We start from the raw sequence: 19,037 nt of genomic DNA, 5'->3' as shown, positions 1-19,037 counted from the left end.
ATTTTCCGAGCCAGTGCAGCTGAATGCGCAGTACCCAGCTTTATCCATTTTCTCATGCTGTTTATTCACTTTTTCTCGAACGTATGGTTAGGTCTGCAAGAATGGTCCTCTACTAAAGACCGACGAAATGAATGTATGCAAAAAGCAGAGCTGCTGGTTGTGTTTAAAAGTACTACAAGATTTTCGACGCCCAAAGACGTGTGGTTTTGTCTTTTGGTGGAAATTGTTTTTTGGACACCACCCCCTGTGGACACATTTTCACACATTTATCTTTGGCCGTTTGGTTTTTTTTTGTACAGCTGTATAAAAACAGCTTTTCGCGTATTTGCCGTTTTTTTTGGGGGGATGGTGGATCCATGTGCAGTTTTTATGTAATTTCCCAAACGGTAGCGGGAGCTTGACAAGCGCACTTGTCGCTGTGGCGTTTTTGGGGGCTTATTGTTGTTAAATTGTGCCCATTCCCATCGGGGGCTGGGTACAGGTTGTATGCGAATCGGCGTCGATTGCACAACACCGAACGGGCATTAATTAGCAGCAAGTGTGTGTGAGTGTATGTGTAGCTAAGCTGGTATAGTCATTTTCTTTGGGTCCAATGTGCCGAGGAGGCCACCCACAAACCAATTTGGTAGGTTTTTCTGGCCTTCACCAAAATGGCAAATCCAAAACTGCACACACACACACACATTTTACGTGCTAATAGCTCATTTGTTGTTTATTTTTTCTATCCTCCCTCGAATCTACATTCGAATGGCATTCGGCCGCTATAAGTTCGTAGGTGGCGAAATGCGCTTCATACTTGGCCTGTTAGGGCTACGGTTTTTTTTTGTCTTCTTCGGTCAATCAGTAAGCGCTTTCTTCATCCATACCTGCGCTGGTCCGTTGTCCGCTAATTTTGGTTGATCAATAAATTCGAGCAGACGCGGTGAAAGAAAATAAACGCCGTCGCGACGCCATCTATGGATGGCTAATTTAGAAAGTATAGCGCTTTGCGTGTGTGCGTGCGTGGGCCCCTTAGGGATGGGTCCCAGGGTAAGCTTTCGTAATCGTTTCATAATATAACCGCCACCACGGTGTCATGGTACGGTCCATTCGAAATCGAACCCAAAACCACGCGGATGTAGTAATGGGTGGCTAGTGATCGATCGATGAAAAGCATTGGGAGAAACATTTATTGCATTATAAACATCTGGTGGGCAGGGTGGCGCAGGTAGGGACTGAGGGGTTAATAAATCCAACAATTTGCGATCGATTGAGCTTCACTGCTGGGACATGGGAAACTAGGGAAAAAGCTGTCGATCCAGCAAGTCATTGAATTTCCTGTTGAGATCAGCATCCTAGCGTGATGATCGGAAAAACAACTGAAGGAAGAGTAAGTGAGACATATACACAAACACACATAAACCAAAACTAAACAATAAAAGACTGATGAACCGAGGAAAGATAAACGGAGAATTTTGATAATCGAAAACGCACGCTATAAGTGAGGGTGGAGAGCGTGTGGAAAATAGTCAGCGTAAGAAAGGAGTAAAAGTGAAGGAAACCGGCGTGAAGCTAGACAAAACAACCGTCACGTAAGCCGTGGCTGCGTACGAGAGGAAATTTATTATTGTTTATCGTTGCTTGCAAGAAGATCGAAAGGAAAATGCAGCCGATGAAATGTGGCGTGAGGATTTACAATAAAAAACACCATTAAATTGCAATTGCTAGTACGCAAGCGAGGCTTTTCCTATCGAGTGGCAAACCAAGGTGGGATGAAAATGAAAGTGAAGAAAACAACAAACACAAAACACAGTCACAGAATGACAAATTGCAGGTCCGATTGATCTTTAGCCTAGGTTTGGTTGATGACAGTAGGAAAGACCCTTCAGGAATGCGCTCCACAGGGCAACGTGGCAACGGAAATAACCAATGCAGAAGGCTCTCCTTACTGCATGAAGGTTGATAATTGCATCAGAATTGAGCAAAAAAAAAAGGTTCAATGTCGATGTCCCGTGGCGATTTACGGTGCTGCTCGATCGGACACTCGATCGACGCGGGGCAGTATGTATGTTAACATTGGCGCACACAGGCCTCACCGATCACAGCTCATGCAATGCAATCTGCCGTGCAAAGTTGCCAGCTTATTTATTATTATTGGCATTATTTATGATAAACTACAGCCGGCTTACCACGGGTGGCGTTTTTGCAGAAGCGACCGCAGACCAGGTCTTCATATTGGAGAAAAATTCCCTGATGCATCCCCGGCGTACCTGGGCGTGTTCTGCGTGATCCTGAGCACGAGTTCCACCCACTCACACCGTGATCTTGTAATCGGTTATGGTTATGATCGTCCCAAAAGGGGGATGCTACGATGCTAAGAATTAATAGCGGATTAGACGCGCGTACAAGTTGGGCGCTTGGTGCGTGTCTAGATTTATGACATCGGTTCATTCGTACATCGGTCGTTGATGTAAGCTGATCGTGTATTCAGTAAATGTTCACTTTACTGAGATTCGAAGAAATCGTACATGTTAAGATGATACAGAGCAAAAGATATGATGGCAGTTGTTCAGCATAACCTTGACGATACCTTGCGCTAGCAAGGAAAGCCTGTATGTCCCCAATTCACATGCCCATCGTCATCTTCTTCATTTGTATAGCCTCTCATTTTCATCCGGCAATGTACAAAAGGTACACGTTCAACAAATTACCGCACCAACTTCAACTTATCTGAAGCATCTCTTTCTCTAAACCTTGCGGTGCTGTTCGCAATTCAATACGAACCGATTCCACTGTCAAGGCTAGAGTCAACCGATGGCCACCAGCCACTTCACTACCACCGGAGGCTTTCAAATCGATTATATGACCACCGGCAAGCAACCTTTATCTGCACCCGAAATTCAATCATTCAACGCTTCATTGCCATCTTTGCGGCATCTGGCATGGTCATGGTTTCCACGGCTTGATCAAATTGAATTTTCACCACAATTTTCTCAAAAACGGCTAATTATTCCCTCTGCTAATTGCCTACCGGAACCGTAACCGTACCGTGTTGTATTTCACCCGAAGCAATCGAAGGTTCGGAGGTGTTCCGATCGAACACTTCCTGCTAACTGCACACCGTCCGTGGACGTGAGACATTACTACCGGCAATTTTCATCCGAATGCTCTCCTTCAAAGCGTGCAAGGCTGTGGGCTCGAAACAATAGGCTGCACGGATGGGTCAAATGATTCGAAAAGATGGTACGAAAATTGATTCGTACTTGACAGTTTCGGTCGATTTGGTATTAATTTTCGCGTTAATGTGCGGTTTATTAAGCAAAGAAAAGGGTTGGTCCTTGAGCTTGGGATGCTGCCTGGCCGCGAGGTCCAATCAGTTGAATGAGCACGAGCATCTACAACTCAGAGTACTAGGGTTGAAAGGATTAGAATGTAGGATTGTGCATTGAAGGATTGCTACTTTGTGAGCTTCAGAGCAAATAAATAAATTGCCTGTAAAGCTCATCGGACACTTAATTCAACCATCCATCAAATTGCAGCTCTTTCTAGAATCCATCTCCAGCAACATCGTTGGAAGCTTCTTGCTCGGCAGAATGCTTGAAACAACGTCAGCAAACTAAATTCAGATATAAAACACAATTAGTTTCCATCTATCACTCCACTGCCCACTGCCAATTGCCACCACAGCACGCTAAGAACGGCGGTGGTTGCTTCTGAGGGAATTGTTTCTTTATTTTCTGTCCGAGATTAAGGTCAAGGTACTTGGAAAGACGACATATAGCATCTCCCCCACCGTGAGCACATCCGGGAATATGCTTCATTGCTTGGGTGCGTATGCGCCCACGGAAACTCCAACGATCGGGACAGCGTGTTCGCGTGTGTGTATGCGTTCAAGAATGCGTACGAGTCGACCTTAATCATCATGTAAACGATCGCCCAGAAGCAGTGTACGGGGCCATACATGCGGGGTTTATTTTTATTTCTTTTGCTTTATTTTTTTAAGAGAACAGAGAACGCACGAACTGTGGCCAAAGTAAACTGCCATTACCGGGTTCTTTGTGCAGATGACAGCTTCAAGTGGGAGAAGAAACTCACGGGGATGTTGGAAGCTCCCGGTAGGGAAGCGAGATGAGTCATTGGAAATTTGTTGCGTTTCGTGAAATATTAACAAGAGTTTGTTGGTGGTGGAAAAAAATAACACTCGGCCACCAAACTTGGGGAAGTTCTGTGAGGTTTCAGAACATGCGCTCTTTCACTCGTTTGCGCCAGTATTTTGTGGAGGATGACGACAGATTGCATCTTTTCGCGGCTCCTTTTTTTTAACTTCCATGTGTCGAACGCAGGATAATCTTATGCTTATTTTTCGTTCGCTCTTCTTTACCCCCTTCAAAGTGTGAATGAACTTTTGCATTATAAGATCGAACGTGACCCACCGTGTTGGAAATGGCAAAACACTCCGTTTTTCCAAGAATGTCGCGGCACGTTTAGAATAACTGATCGCGTCGGTGATCTTCCTCCACGCCGAACTGGACGACACCCAGACTGTTGGAGGACAGCCGTTGCTACAGCATGAATGGATAATTAATTTGCCTCATGCAGAACCACTCCTGACAGGTAACCGAGCCTTTGCGGAAGCAGAATATTTATGTGCGAGTCAAGTTCACAATGCAGGAATTCAATTTTTGCACACATTGAACCGTACTTTGATCCCCACGCAACATGTCTTGAAACACCTGGCAAACAACCAATGGCGTCGCTGCAGGATAAAACTATACTGACTGTAGAGACTTTTCCAAACGACACGACAGTGAAGGCGTTTTGATACATATACCGCGGTTTGTCGCCAATTTTCCGACCCTTTATGCTGCTAACGGTGGAGGTAGACATTACTTTGCACCTTCTTTTTTCTCGCTATTACTTGCCTCCCTCGTCGCGATGATTTCATTCGGTGCCAAAGGTGTCCCAAAGTTCGTGGAATGTGCACTCGGCAGGGTTGCACACGAAACATGGGAACGTTTGCATCATGATGAGAAGAGAAAGAAGCAGAAACGGCCTAAAAGGAACGGGATCCGAGGTTCGTCGCTTGTTGCCACGGTGCGAATTATCGTTTCTCTACGGTTGGAGCCCCGGTTCGTACGTGAATAAAAGCGCCATTAAATTGTGAATAGCGGTGCGCCAGGCGAACACCTGACCACGGTTTGGGGTATGCGGGCTTTATTTGTGATTATTACGGTTTGTCGGAAAGGCTGGAAGCATTTTGAATTGGACTTTGAACAGAGCGTAGAAATAGAGCATAAATCGGAATATTTTAATATTTCGTTGAAACCGTTTTTACTATTTCATCAATGTTTTGCTGACATCTGCCAGAAAGTTTTTTCAAAAATATTGCTTTTTCGCCGCTCTTGCACATCTTCGTTTTTGTTGTTCTTTTGCCAAATGCGTAAACCAAACCAGAAAAGGTAAACTCTCACGCTGAGACGAGATTCGCATTTACCCATGAACACTCTCATCAAAGCTCATCAATGTTGCAGGCGCATGCAAAACTTACAGCGAATTGCCAAATATGGTGCCGTCACCTTTTGCCAAGATGCCATCATTGTTTACTTCGTGCTGCACTTTGGGAATGTTGTGGGTACTTTGCCTGCCGAAAAATAAACCATTCTTCGAACGCTGACATTGAAACAACGCGAGCTCATGTTGAGACAACCTGCATTTAACGAGTACCAATCTTAGGGTTTTCGGTTTTTCTGTCGAAGGGTGTAAGCGCTGTGTTTTAATGGAGGCATCAACAGTGGGACGGCAAATTGGTGGGAAAACGAATTTCCCATTGGGATGCGATTTTGCCGTCGGACGTTGTGAGCATATTTTCTTACTATTCAGATAACGGTCTTAAGAAAAAGACTCTTAAACCAAGATCTATGATTTTTTGAGTAAGATTTAATAGTGAAATAATAAATTACATTTACACTTCTACTGCTTGTAACATAATTTTATTGGTTAACACTGCAAATTTCTTCAAATTGGTTAATATTTTATTACGTTTCTTTCATATTTTCGTGGACAATATCGCATTTAGTTGAATGGAAATCTAACAAAACAGGATATGACGCATTAATAAGGCACAATAAAATGCTGGCAATGAAATTGATTAAAAAGTGATACCCAGTTTAGTCAACGTAAGAATTTATCACAATACACACAATGCTCCGTTATATCTACATTCGATTGATTTCTGTCGGCAATGCACTAAAACACTGCACGTACAGTTACTGCATAGCACAACAACAGCCATAAGCGTACACGGCGGGCCGTTGTATAAACCAATAAAACTGGGAAATGTTTATAGCCCTTATTGCGGCACCAACAGTCGATAGGCCGGTCTGTCGGTTATCCTAACGTGTCTAACAAAAGTTATGATGCTATAAAAGCAGCACTGTACCGGGGAAATGGAAAATGAAAAGCAAGAAAGAAAGAAATGTACACAAAGTGTGTAAATCAAACCCCCATCAGTGATGTGCTTTAAATTAATAAAATCCACCTCCCCAAGCAAACCTTCCAAAACTAACAAACCTTTGTATGTGCGTTTTTTTTTCACCCTTGCAGACAACAACTTCTACTTTGCGCAATCGCAGGGCCGGTTTGTGCCATCGTTCGAGAACCCACGGAACGGTTTCTTCCCGTCGGCACTTCAGCGCCAACAGCCGCCACCGGACTCTTACCAGGAACAAACACTGTTCGTCAACAGCAACAACGTGGACCGGGGCAACGGGGCCAGCGATGGAACGGCCGGTTCCCGCGGTATCACACCGTCCTACTATCAGTTCACGTATACGGTAAGTGCCCAGCTTACTCTTTCGCTGCGTCCTCCTGCGTGACCTTGAGGTCATTGAGATGATCATTATTTTCTGTTGGATGAATTCATCCCAAAAATGTTGTAGTGCGCACTTGAATCTGTGTAGGTTCGAGTGTTACCCACTTTCGGCGCTTTTGTGAAGTAGTAGTCCGTGTGCCCTGTAGTGTATTTAGAGTTGTTGCTTTAGTAGCGCTATGTACCTGTAGAAAAGTAGTTTTTATTTTTAACATTTCCTTTACTTTTCATTTTGCTGCATTATTTATCCATTACGACACACACACACATGTATAAGTAAGAGGAAAAGTAGTACTGCGTGAGTTTGAGTGCCGGTTCAGAGTTTGTGCGACCAAAAAGTGAAAGAAAGATGACGACCTTGTCATACATTTCCTAATAGGGTGGTGGTAAATGCAATGAACTTGCAAACGGCACCCCGTTTACTGTTGCAACGGCTGTTGAGTGTTACTGGTGTACTGCAAGGGTGCACTCAAGCATTTTATCACCACTAACCACTGTACGCTGAGTTGGTCGTGCATGGTGTCATAATCTTTTTGAGGCTTATGTTGTTGGTTAGTCAAGAGGATAGAAGGCGTACATTCGATATCAGTTGATAATTTGAGGGATGGATCAATAAGTTTATCAAATTGAACTGTGTAATACTTTGTCAGCAGTTCGGCAGTAAGTTTACGCTCAATTAATCAGATAAAAACAGAATAAAAATTTGAAGTATTGAAATTTGTTAAAATGGTGCGTTTTTGTGCTAAATTTAAAAAAATACATGGTCTTAAAAATTCTACTAAATATCTGCTATAAAATTAACTTGAATTTGAATAAATATTTTGACAGCTATTTGCTTCTACCGACATTTGGCATAGAAAGACTTCAATGCTTGTGTTCAACACGAACCTGAATTAATTTGCTTCTCACTGTAGCTCAAATATGTTTTATTTGACTGTTGCAAAAATGATAATTTGTGACTTCCCGTTCTAAATGTTTCCTAAGCCATTAAACTATCGACGAAGGAAACAGAGCGCAAAAATCACATTATAATTAAGAACAGAACAACCCGGTGTTGAGCTCGCAAAATGTCAACAGGTGGTTGTAAAATTATCGCCAATCCTCTTTTTGATCACACCATTTATTTAACGCACGATCTTTAATCATCTGGAGCCGGGTTTCGATACAGAATATCCCTAACGATTCGCTAATGATCATCCCCCGATCATTGGCCTCAGTTAATTCGTCAAATGTCAACGACGACCACGCCGTCTAGTATTAGCCCTGAATTGGAGGTTAGTTTTAGCACCATCAGAAAACCAAACCCCAAACGAAATAAAACATCGCTAAAGAGAACAATTGCAAAGGTCGGTCATTGACGCCGTGTATCCAAGGTGCTACTACTCTCTGTGGGTTATTGAGGGCACAGCGGTGGTCTTATCGTTCACCAGCTTGTACGATGGACGTTCGTGTTATGACCGTGCGGTTTACAGTGTGCGCGTTTGTGTGGTTAAATTTGCGGCCGAAAGTGTTTCATGCGCATCGTAAACAAAAAATCAGATGAAACCGACAACGGATGATGGAAAGATGGTACCACTCTTGATTACCATTAATATACCCCGGGGTGATTCTTTTTTTTTTCTGCACAAAGTAATGTAAATACCTTCAGATGAAGATATCGTTTTTGAGGGTTGTTACTCACGCAAAGGTATTAGAGGGCCATGATGATGAAACTTTGGAGTTGATAGAAAAGCAGCAGGTCTTAGGTGGATGTTTAGTGACAGATATATGCGCACTCTATGAATGATTCGATGAATGATAGCTTTCGCATTATTATTAGACTGGATCATCTTTATAAAACTTATTAGATAAACTTACCGTTTTCGATTTTGACCAATGGCAATGCATCTAAAGAATAAATGAATGCGAAAGGCTCTTTCGCTAAGATTTAATGGATGTTAATAATGCTCTGTCATCAATTTCACGTAGCTAAGAAAAGGTTTAAAACATAGTTTGATTTTTTATTAATGAATTTGCAATCAGCTTTAGACATATGTTGTCGAATCACTAACACTATTGTTCGCAAACTTGCATGAGATGTTAAAAAGACTTGAACGGTTCGTTTGCCGCTTTTCTATTGCTTCAGCAGCGCGCATCGCGCATTGAATAGACGCTAGTGCATTTCTATCGCATGATAATGCCGAACGTACCGACCGGGGGCATCGAGCGAGGTCGATGAATAGGAAAATTGCCGATGCGAGTGGCCATTGAACTTTTGCCTGTTCAGCAGTACCGAAGATCATCCATTGGCGGCTTAGCGGGTTGATGTGGTTGAAGTAGCAAGTTTGCTATTTGCCGACGAAGAAGCGATGCTGTTGATGATGATGACGATGCTGAAGCATCCCATTCATTCGTCCTCCAGTTCAGTATGACGACGATTTATCATTGCAAGCTAGAAGCCGAAACATCATTACGGGAAACTTTTTGTTTTGTGTTGCTACAAAGGGAAGTTACGTTCCTAATGGTTGACCAGAGTGCTCCGTGACCTTCGTGAGGTCTGCAAGCGGTTTTGTTGGGTGTGGTGTTTGTGGTCTTCTGGTGCTGTGGCCGGCTGATGGTGATTTCCACTTTGAAGTTAAATAAGAAGGTTCCCTGGTTGGTGGAGGTATTGTGGATGTGCAGAAACATCTAGCAATCGTTGACCCGTACAGGAAAGTTACAGTAATTTTTCCTACGATTTCCAGCTAAGGAAAGGCTACGTTTTTTGGTAAGTTATTACCTGTACTGTGACGTCTTCAAAGTTCGTGACGTTACATCCCGTTAGCTTTCGAATATTACTCCCAACTATCGATCGCGTTTGCCCAAATTGATGGGTGTTAGATGTGACGTTTAACTCGTGCCCTCTAATTATCCATCGAGAATGAAAGTGAAATCAGTGCCTCGAATCGAAGACGCTTCATGCTTACAGTACTCCTCTGCAAGTCATGCGGGCAGCGTGAGCAATCAGAGTGCGATGCGTTGTTTACGATTTGTACGCGTCCATAGGCATTGGACGACCGTGGTTGATCGTGGTCGATAGGTGTGAAGTACGAACGAAGCGAATGGAACAAACGTTCGTTAATAATAAGCCACCATCATCGCATTCCTTACAACGGATACCGCTATCTATGCGTCAGATCATCAAGATAGACTCACTCGCTGTGCGAAAAAAGGTTCTAAAAAGCAAGAAGTTCTTGATGAATTCCGGGCTTGTGTTGTTTGATTCAAGATTCTAAACATGCAAATTCTTTCCACTTACAAAGTTAGTTAATTGTGGCTTTTGGCCCAACTGAAACCACCGTGTTGTGTCTTAAGGCATCAGGTTCCTCGGCACTTGATGGCTGCAGCCAAGTAATTAAGTCGGTTTCGGTCGATTGGTTTGTTGCGCTGCGTTGCAGAGTAGCTGCATTTGCAAGTATTATTTGGTTGTGAAGAGGAGGTTACCGTCGATGGGTTACTGTTTGCAGAAACGGCATTCCTTTACGTTGTTCTTGACTCGTTTTGGAGATGTACGGTGAGGTTGTTTGTAGTTCATTTTAAGGTAAAAAGGAAATAGTTTCTTAAGCAAATCCTTCTTTTAGTCATCTGCCAATTGAATAAACTTACTGGTCTTAAACTTCTTTTCATACGCATTTTCCACTTGTGTGAATGTGGAAGTTTCTTTTCTTCTGCGAAATGTGAAAAACCTTTTCACGCCTCTACCTACAGTCCAGTGCGTTTGCAAACCAAATTTGCCACAGCGGCCGCGTGCTGGCGCCTGCAAAAAGTGGTCCATATGGAAATGTGCTTGGAGTTTCATTTCGTTCGCGGCTCGCCCCGTTCAAATGCTCCTTTCGAAATGGAAATGTTGGAGGGTTCGGCCAATTTTCCACCATCCGAAAGCAGAAAGTGCACAGTCCCGTGCCTTTGGCGCCTACCTTTCTATATCGAATGCAACGCCACCGCACAAACGTCGTCCGCATTTTCCCTGCGCCGGAAGACTAAAGCACTGTGCTGCGGCTGCTGTGTATGTTTTTGTTTACTGCATCTTCCGCGCACGCGATAAGGAACTGCTGTTTGCTTCTTTTTTTACGCTGCTATGCACCGGATCTATCGCTGGTATGACCGTGGCTCAATTATCTCAAATGTATACCGCGATCGGATCGGACTTTTCTCCGGTAGGGTGAAAAACACGTTCGCTTCACGGTGTGTACGCTTCATTTTCGCTTCTAATGCCCACACGAATGGTATGCCGGTATGCCGGATGGAGGGAGAAGAAAAGCGAGCGAGTGGTGCAAATGTAAAAATGTGCATTTGGCTTCGGCGGGAAGCTGCAAAGCTGGTCCCCGGTGAAGGGAAAAGTGCCTGCTATGGTGCCATTTCGTTCGTACAATTCAATGAACTTTCTTCTTCGCCTTCGGAATTGATGCTTGATCGAATGGTGTAGATCGTGGCGAGGTTGTGTATCGTTTCACTCTCGCTCGAGTTGCTATCTCATCTAGCGCGTGTGCGTTGTTTTTCGCTTTGAGCTGTGGATCATTATTTCCTGCCGAGTGTTGCCGAGGCCTGCTGTCTTTCGCCTGTGGTGATGATGGTGGCGGTCCTTGATTGATGGGCATCTGCGAGCTGCAATTTCTAATGCTTTGGCCCCGTCGATGCTGGACCGTTTTTCCAGCAGTACCATTAGTGAGCAGTTTCACGCTCACGTGCGATATGGATTGATGGTGAAATTGCACCTGCTGGTTGATACGGATTTTGCGGGTGCTACGGTGATGCTGGAGGTTGGATGAAGTGTGAGATTAGGTTTATAAAGTTTATCATAAAACTGACCGTAAGTCGTGGTTTTCTTGAGCTTGTTTTAGCGTTTAGTTAGACAAAAGATTCAAATTATGACCAAGGGAAAGCGTTAGCTAATAAACGGATCAACTTACTATAAAATTTAATGTTTTTTAGAACAAAAAAGTCCGCGCCGCCCCTTCTTTATCAGTTAATTGCCATGGTTTAGCCATGGTCGTCATGGTCATGGTGTCTCAATGTTTGGTATGAAAATCTCCATCTTGTGCAGAATATTTTTCTCGGTCAAAATGGATGCTCCAGATTTCACTAAGATATTGCCATCAAACAATTACCTCGTTCTGTAGAATTGAGATGTTTATAAAAATTGAGGTGATTTTAACAGTTTGTCAGGCTGGCTTTGTTGCAATGCAATGTTTGACGAATTTTCATATAAGCATAATTTCATACAAGCGACTAATGGTAGCTCGTAGAAACTTTTTTTAATCCTTACAAAACCTCGACGGATGCTTCCAAGGTTATTCGCATGTTATTCCTCCCCCAATGGTCGAAACCTTCGGCCTCCAATCAACCGTATCACCGTCTGGTCCAAATTTCACACCTATTGTCGATCGTACCCTTTTTTCTGCATTTGTCTCGAATGGACTTGACCCTTTTGGGTGAGGTGCTGCTGAAAAGGCAAAACAAGAACACAATCGACAACGCAATTTACCGCTGTAGGTGCGGATGTTGCCGATAGTGAAAACATTCTTTCCCTTTGATTGAAATATTACCCAGCCCGAGAGCTTCAAGGATCGATTTCATACAACCGATCCACTCGATCAGCCGAGATTGTTGAACATGATTTGCATAAATAGCAGAACGAATCGATGAACGAACGCCGATGAAAGAAGAATATGCTACGTATTGCGTTTGAGGTGGAGCTCAAGAAAAGTACAACTACAAAACAGAAACTTACTCGATCGCGTTTTTGTTGTTGTACCTACACTTTAAAACCTTCCGAACGTCAAACGCAGATCGTGAGTAGATTCGCTAGTCTAGTGCTTTTGCTTCACTCGCGCGCCACTGCAGAGCCGATTAATTTATTACTTACCAAACAAGATCGTGCCATTTCCGACAAGCGACAGGCGCAACCCGGGCAGTCGAATCGATCAGCCGTTTGCTAGGTGCCACCTATCCCCCTCCCCAGTAAGTATAGCGTGTTACTCCCACCTCTATCCAGATTCTTGCTGTTGCTCGGCGAGCGGAGTCTGTGCGCTTGTGTCGCTTGTTCTCGCACCCGCTGACGGCATCCAAATGCAGGAATGCGATCTAGATTATGAAATTCGAGTGAAACACGCTTGCGCCAAGTCACCAACGGACCAAGCCTTACTATAGTGTGGGGTAGGGCTCGCCGAACGCCTGACGGGTAGTACAATTAGGGGGCTCAGCACTGCAGTCTTCTACATCTACAACGCTTTCTAGCCAGCTTCAAGAACGTGGAAGGGGATAACGTGAGCCTGACGGGCTCGGCCGGAATGTACCAACAGTCTTAGGAGCCTTTTTTGGGGTTGGGTACGGTGCTTGGCAGGAATGCGAATCGGCAAACGATGCTGGAAGCTGTTGTCATTTAGCAACAGATTGAACGATTTTAATGGACTTTTTGGACTTAATCTGTGGCTAACAACAGTTCTAATATCTTAGGAGCTCGGTCGGTTTTTTATGAACTTCGAATTGACACCCATTTTTTGTTGCGTGATTATATTTGTGTTCTCTAAAAGAGCTTAAGCTTAAAACTAGTTATTTTGATTGATGAAGAATGAGAACCAAAAACTGAAGAAGGAATTAAATTACATTAGCTTCAAATTTATGCCTTAGGTTTTGTTAAAAGCTATAATTAAAACAAAAATCTACCAAGTAATATAAAAAAAAAACTAATAAATAACTGCATCATTTACAAAAGACACAAAAAATGGAGCTGGAGATGGAGCTTTTGTAATTTCTCATAAATTTCATTGCCAGAACCTGTTGCACGCAAACAGGCTTGACCTGAATAAAAACCATGTACCTCGTCAACTCCTGCAGAGATTGGAACGGTAAAGTAGCAATTCAATTCCACCAATTCCTTTGTTGCTATTGATCTTTTCAATTAAAGTTATGTCTTGTTTCTGATTTTTATTCCGTTTTATATTTATTAAAGTTTTATCGCACATTATTCAAACGCAATGTAAAACTGTCGTAGCGGTTTAAAATGGGAAATATAATTCCTTCTCTTCCTGTCTTGTGCACAACACACCCCAAACAATCAAGTGCACACGCACACAAAAGCCATACCATAAAATGGTGCGCAATTTGGTGCCGGCCTTTTGTGAGGGACAATGTGGTGATAATAAGAAGCATTCAAAACAAAAAAATCTCATAAATGAATGATGCTGAGAAAATGGCCACTTCTTGCCTGGCTGGGTTCACTATAACTGAACTGCAATCAGGGGCTTTGCGTCCTTGAGTCCTCAACAAACAACAAAAAACACTTCACTCCAGCAGCATAGGTGACGGAGAAGCATATTTCATGCCCCAGAAGTGCGCAATCGCTTTGTACGGCTCTGCCCTGCCCTTTTTCTGCAAACGGCAACACTAAGGCCTGCGAACTTTGTGACTTCGATCGATTAAAATCATTGCGAGGCGGATGTGAGGGTTAGTGCCGCTACTGCGCGAGCTCGAGCGTTGTGTGCATGTGGGGGCTTTTTTTTTCGTTTACGCCAACAACTTGTTGTCCCAACGTCCGGCCTGGGTGTTTTACTTTTACGGTGTCGATCGCACTGCGTTGAAGTTTTCGAGTGGGGTGTGCCGTGTCGAGCGACCCTTTCCGACTGGGCGGACTGCTCTGGAACGCGAGAAGACAAAACGAACATTCACCGGCTCACTGGCATCAAGCGTCACCGTGTTCAGAAGGTTCAAACCCCGGCAGTTCGATACGTTTGTCGATGGCCATTTCAAGGACAGCAAGCTTTTGACGGTCCAATCCGGTCCGGTACGGTTCGCTTCCGACGAAGGGAGGGCGTAATGAAGAACAGAAATAGGATCGATCTTGCCGCAATTGCACCACGCACCGTTGAGGTTGGATCGTTTAGTGTTTTCGTATCTCGTATCGGAGATGTAATCAAGAATTCTCGTTCATCCAAGTGTCTCGTTGACAAACGCGGTGGTTCGTTGCGCGAAAGAACTCCCACTTTTGCTACACTCCAGACCGATGATCCAAATCAGCACTCGCTCAAGTCTGCCACGCCAATTAGTGCGTTTCGTTACGAATATACCGAACACTTAGCATGGTTTGCTTTCGAAAACGATTCAATTTGCTACGTATGCTCAATTAGGACGCACCCTGGCCGGCATGTGACCCGCGGGCGCTAAACAATCACTCAGGTTGGCGCCTTTCGATCGGCTTGCTCCTCCCACTAGCTTCTCTCCCATTTTGTGTGTGGAGCTTCTATGATTTTGCATACGCATTCCGGTAAGGTTAGGAATAATCGTTCAGCCACAGAATGATGGAATGCAGCCATCTGCAATGCTGCTGCCAGACTAACAAATACGATCGGTTTTTTTTTCGTTGCACTTCGTTCCATGGGTTTCCAATCGTACCAGGAAGTTTTAGCCAATTTTGTAACGGAGAACCTTCAATCTGTACGTTAGTTCTAATCAATTAAGTTAAGCGTATGTTAACAGTTTGTGATTAAAGTTAATTGGCTAGGGGAACGTCGTCGTTGAGTAATGGAAGAACTCACTTCACAGAGAATGTAAAGATGTGTAGATTTATTGCCCAACAAAAGCACATTCTAATGAGCGTATATACTGATCGTTGATTAGGTTGCTTTACGAATTTGAATAAATGTGTCTATTAGTTGCGCTCGTGTGTTTTGCTAAGCAGCTGCATTCTGGATTTGATACGCTTCCCTTTCCCAGTCTCCAGCTACGCTAAAGAGCTGCTTTTGCTGTGCGAAAATGTTTGATAGACGGTTTGAAGTTGAATTTCCCAACCAATCCGTCGATAGTGATCAGATGATTGCCTCAACCATTCATCCATCATCTTCATTATCTTTTCTTCATTTGTAAACGAGCCTCATTCAACGGTTGGTTACAGTTTTCCCAGCATCCATACGCCATACGCAAAGCTCTCTGCTGGGATCGGCTCGGTTCTACCGAAAGGTGACGCTGGTGACGCCAAATCATATCTACAATTGGTGATCTTTTTTTTTTCGCCTCCAATTCACACCCATCCCCAGCATAATGACTGCATTGTTTCGTACCTAATGAGCTGCTGAGTGAGTGTGGTGTAGCTTTCTGTTGCGCAGAATGTTTCTAATGAGTTTCATAGCTTCGTCCACGAACACGGCACTTCTTCGCGTTGGTTTAGGGTAGCTAACGCTTCTCATGAATTTGGGATTCCGTGATTTAGTCGCATTTAGAAAGGCTAGAAAGTGATTAACACTCGCTCGCAAGCCATTCGTTGGGTAGAACCGATCGAACTGGTTACAGTGAAAAAAGTGACTGAAACTATTCGCTGGTAAAACATGCGCACATATCGCATGGCTACGAAGTGGGTCAACAAGCACCACTGCAGGTCCCCGAGTACAGAATATTACACACGCAGTGATTGATATTCCGTGCATGTAGGAGGTCTGTCCAGTGGTTCATTTTTCGGTTGGTGGCCGCCGTGAACAGAATGGTGCCATGCTTTCCATATAGGTTGTCCCTGCTGCCGGTGGCCTGATTCGAATGCAGGCCTACGCATGCTGCTGGTCTGAAGTGTAAGGCCACCTGAAGTTTGATGTTTAAAGACGCACACAATATGCACAACACAATGACTAAGTACTGTGTGTGTCACTGGGTTTGGGGCAATATAATAGATTAGATAGGTTAGCAGTAGACTTAGGATATTTGATGACTTAGGACAATTAGCATCGACCAACTTTGAGAAATGTAGATAAGGAAAACATTTAAATAATATTTTGTTATCTACAATTTGTTATCAATGGTTAAATACGTTATGTGCTAAGCATGTTACTCGAACTGACAATCAACTCAAAGGTAAACTACTTCGTGTGTGTCGTAAGCGGATCATGTAAATTATTTTATTTCAATAATTTAATTACTTTGCATGGAAATGTGATTGCTGCTTTAGTTTCTTTGTTTTATTAGTATTTTGCTATTTTCTCTTTTCGACTTATGCTATAATTTTTTTTATTCCACCTAAACCCTATGTAGTGTTAGTATTACTTCCAATCTTTACATGTGTGTTATTTCTCTCTTCCATATATCGCTGTTGTGTTTTGTGTTCTGTTTTTCGTGTGCTATTTATCCTTTTGATCCTATTCCACAAAACCTTTCCCTGCGGAACGCGCTTACCTCAACCATTCTTCGACAACCTTGCCCTGTCCTGTCCTGTCCTGTGTATTCCTTTGCCATCCTGTCGGCCGGCCATTGTACAGACCCCACGGAGTGCGGATATTTTCGAAATATCACCACGACCCTTTTCCGCAACGCCGTCCTCGAACGCCGGCTTCCAGTACTCGCGCAGTCCACCGAGGAGTGATTTCTTCTCCAATGGACTCACGGCCAGTCGGAGCTTCCCGGCTACGAACCGCCAGCTAGCGAGCAGCTCGCAGCGCAAAAGTCCGTTCAGCAGCAGCTCGTCCGGTGGGTTCCCGGAGCTGGCCACCACCGAAACGCCCCAGGTAAGTGTCGGTAGCCAGTGGCTGTGTGGGTTGAATTTGCTGGGAAAATTGTCGCACTGGGTTTCGGGGGACGAAATCAAGCACTTGGATAAGGGTTTAAACTTGTTTGTGTGTGTATTTTAAAGAAGTTTGATAATGTGAATAGTGTGTGTGTGTGTGTGTAGAGTAGTTTATAAGCTATCCTTTGTAAATTTGTGATTCTTTAGCAGCATAACTGAATCTAATCTATTTTAATTTACAGCATGACCAGTAATATTAGCTCCTTCTAGGTTAATGTGTCAAAATACAGGACATAGTCTATTTTCCTTTTTCTTTCCGGCATATCTATAACGATCGCCAACCCGCAAAACTGGGTTACGAGTCACTTATCCTACAAGGAATGCTAGTAAAAAGGAAGGAACAACCCCAGCGCCAACATTCAGACGCACGATTACGCCTTCCACAAACACTGCACCAACAATCGTTCCATCCAAGTGGAACCTGTAGGGTCTGTGTTGCCAAATGCAAAAGCTAAATCGATGAGTTTTCGGTACACGTCTGGCCTTCATTGATGCGAGACCGATTAGTTTACGGCACAACTTCGTCACTTCCTTAGCCGTGGTTTACTGCTTACGTTGCCAAATTTGTGTGTTGGATTGGTGTACTTTCGGTGGCCTAACTTTTCACGTTTCCATATAGCATAAGCTGGTTGTTGATTAAGCAATGCAAGAGGAGTTGTTTTCTCTTTCCACAGAAGGCTCCTTTCAGACCATCATGATGGGTTCATCGATAGGCTCACGGACTAAAGGGTGTTGTCGATATTGATCATGTTTATCAAGATGTTTCACGTGCCGAAGGTTACTGTTCGGTTTGGTAAATAGCCAATAGCCAACTAAGAGACATAAATCAAACGCAACATTCAAGCAGTATGATCACGTCCACCCGAACAACTTGTGTTCTCATGGATTCTTTGTTAGGGTTTCTGCTAGCAAAGAAAGTACTTTTGAAACACGCCAAACTTCAAGAATGTTAATGTCCTGCTTTCTTTCACGGTAAAGCTAAAATTCCCACGAGCTTTGCCAATTTCACGCGCTCGCTCACACCCACCACGGGGTTGATTACACAAGCGCGCTTTTTCAGCACGATCGCACAGAGTTACCTGAGCTGAGGTCTGTAGTGCGAAAGACTGGAGAAAAATGTAATACGTACCACTTGCTTTGCATAGTAACGAGATGTTATTCGTGCCCGTACGCGAGACGTGCCGCGTTGAAATCCGTCTATCAATGTCATCTCGACACAGAGCTAAGGTATATTTCGACAGCTTAGTTTCATTTCAGTTGGCTAGTAGAAGTTTCGGTTCTTTTGTAGCACTAACGACTTTTCGGTAAGAGTGTGGTGTTTCAAAACCACAGGCCAAGACTCTGTTTGAGTGGTCCCTTTTTCGGTTGAAGGCACGCCTTCGCCGCCGCCGGAAAACGGGCGGCTATTTCTGATTGAAGAAATTTGCTCTAAATTGGTAGCCAGATACATACGGCACGAGATTCCTGTTAGTTGGCCTACTTTCGCCCGGTAACATGCACACGTTGTTTTCGGACACCGTAATGAGGTGTCCGTTGCGCCAGGATGCGACCATATTCTATCCAGCATTGCGCGCGCCGATTACGTGAGCCAATCGACGAGTCTTAATCATCGCGCACGAATAGTTGCGT

General features: G+C 43.9%; 1 protein-coding gene across 1 annotated transcript in view; it reads left to right on the top strand.

The window, feature by feature from the left end:
* LOC126559649 (mucin-5AC) overlaps positions 1-19,037 on the top strand; it is a 42,763-nt gene that overhangs the window by 15,860 nt on the left and 7,866 nt on the right. The window contains exons 2-3 of the mRNA XM_050215819.1: positions 6,583-6,812; positions 17,104-17,349. Of these exons, the coding sequence (XP_050071776.1) occupies positions 6,583-6,812; positions 17,104-17,349 (476 nt within the window). The remainder of the gene's footprint in view (positions 1-6,582; positions 6,813-17,103; positions 17,350-19,037) is intronic.

The sequence above is a fragment of the Anopheles maculipalpis genome, chromosome 2RL (genome assembly GCF_943734695.1).
Source record: "Anopheles maculipalpis chromosome 2RL, idAnoMacuDA_375_x, whole genome shotgun sequence".
NCBI classification, from domain to species: domain Eukaryota; kingdom Metazoa; phylum Arthropoda; class Insecta; order Diptera; family Culicidae; genus Anopheles; species Anopheles maculipalpis.
Note: the sequence above shows the minus strand (reverse complement) of the source record. Positions and strands in the feature narration are given on the sequence as shown.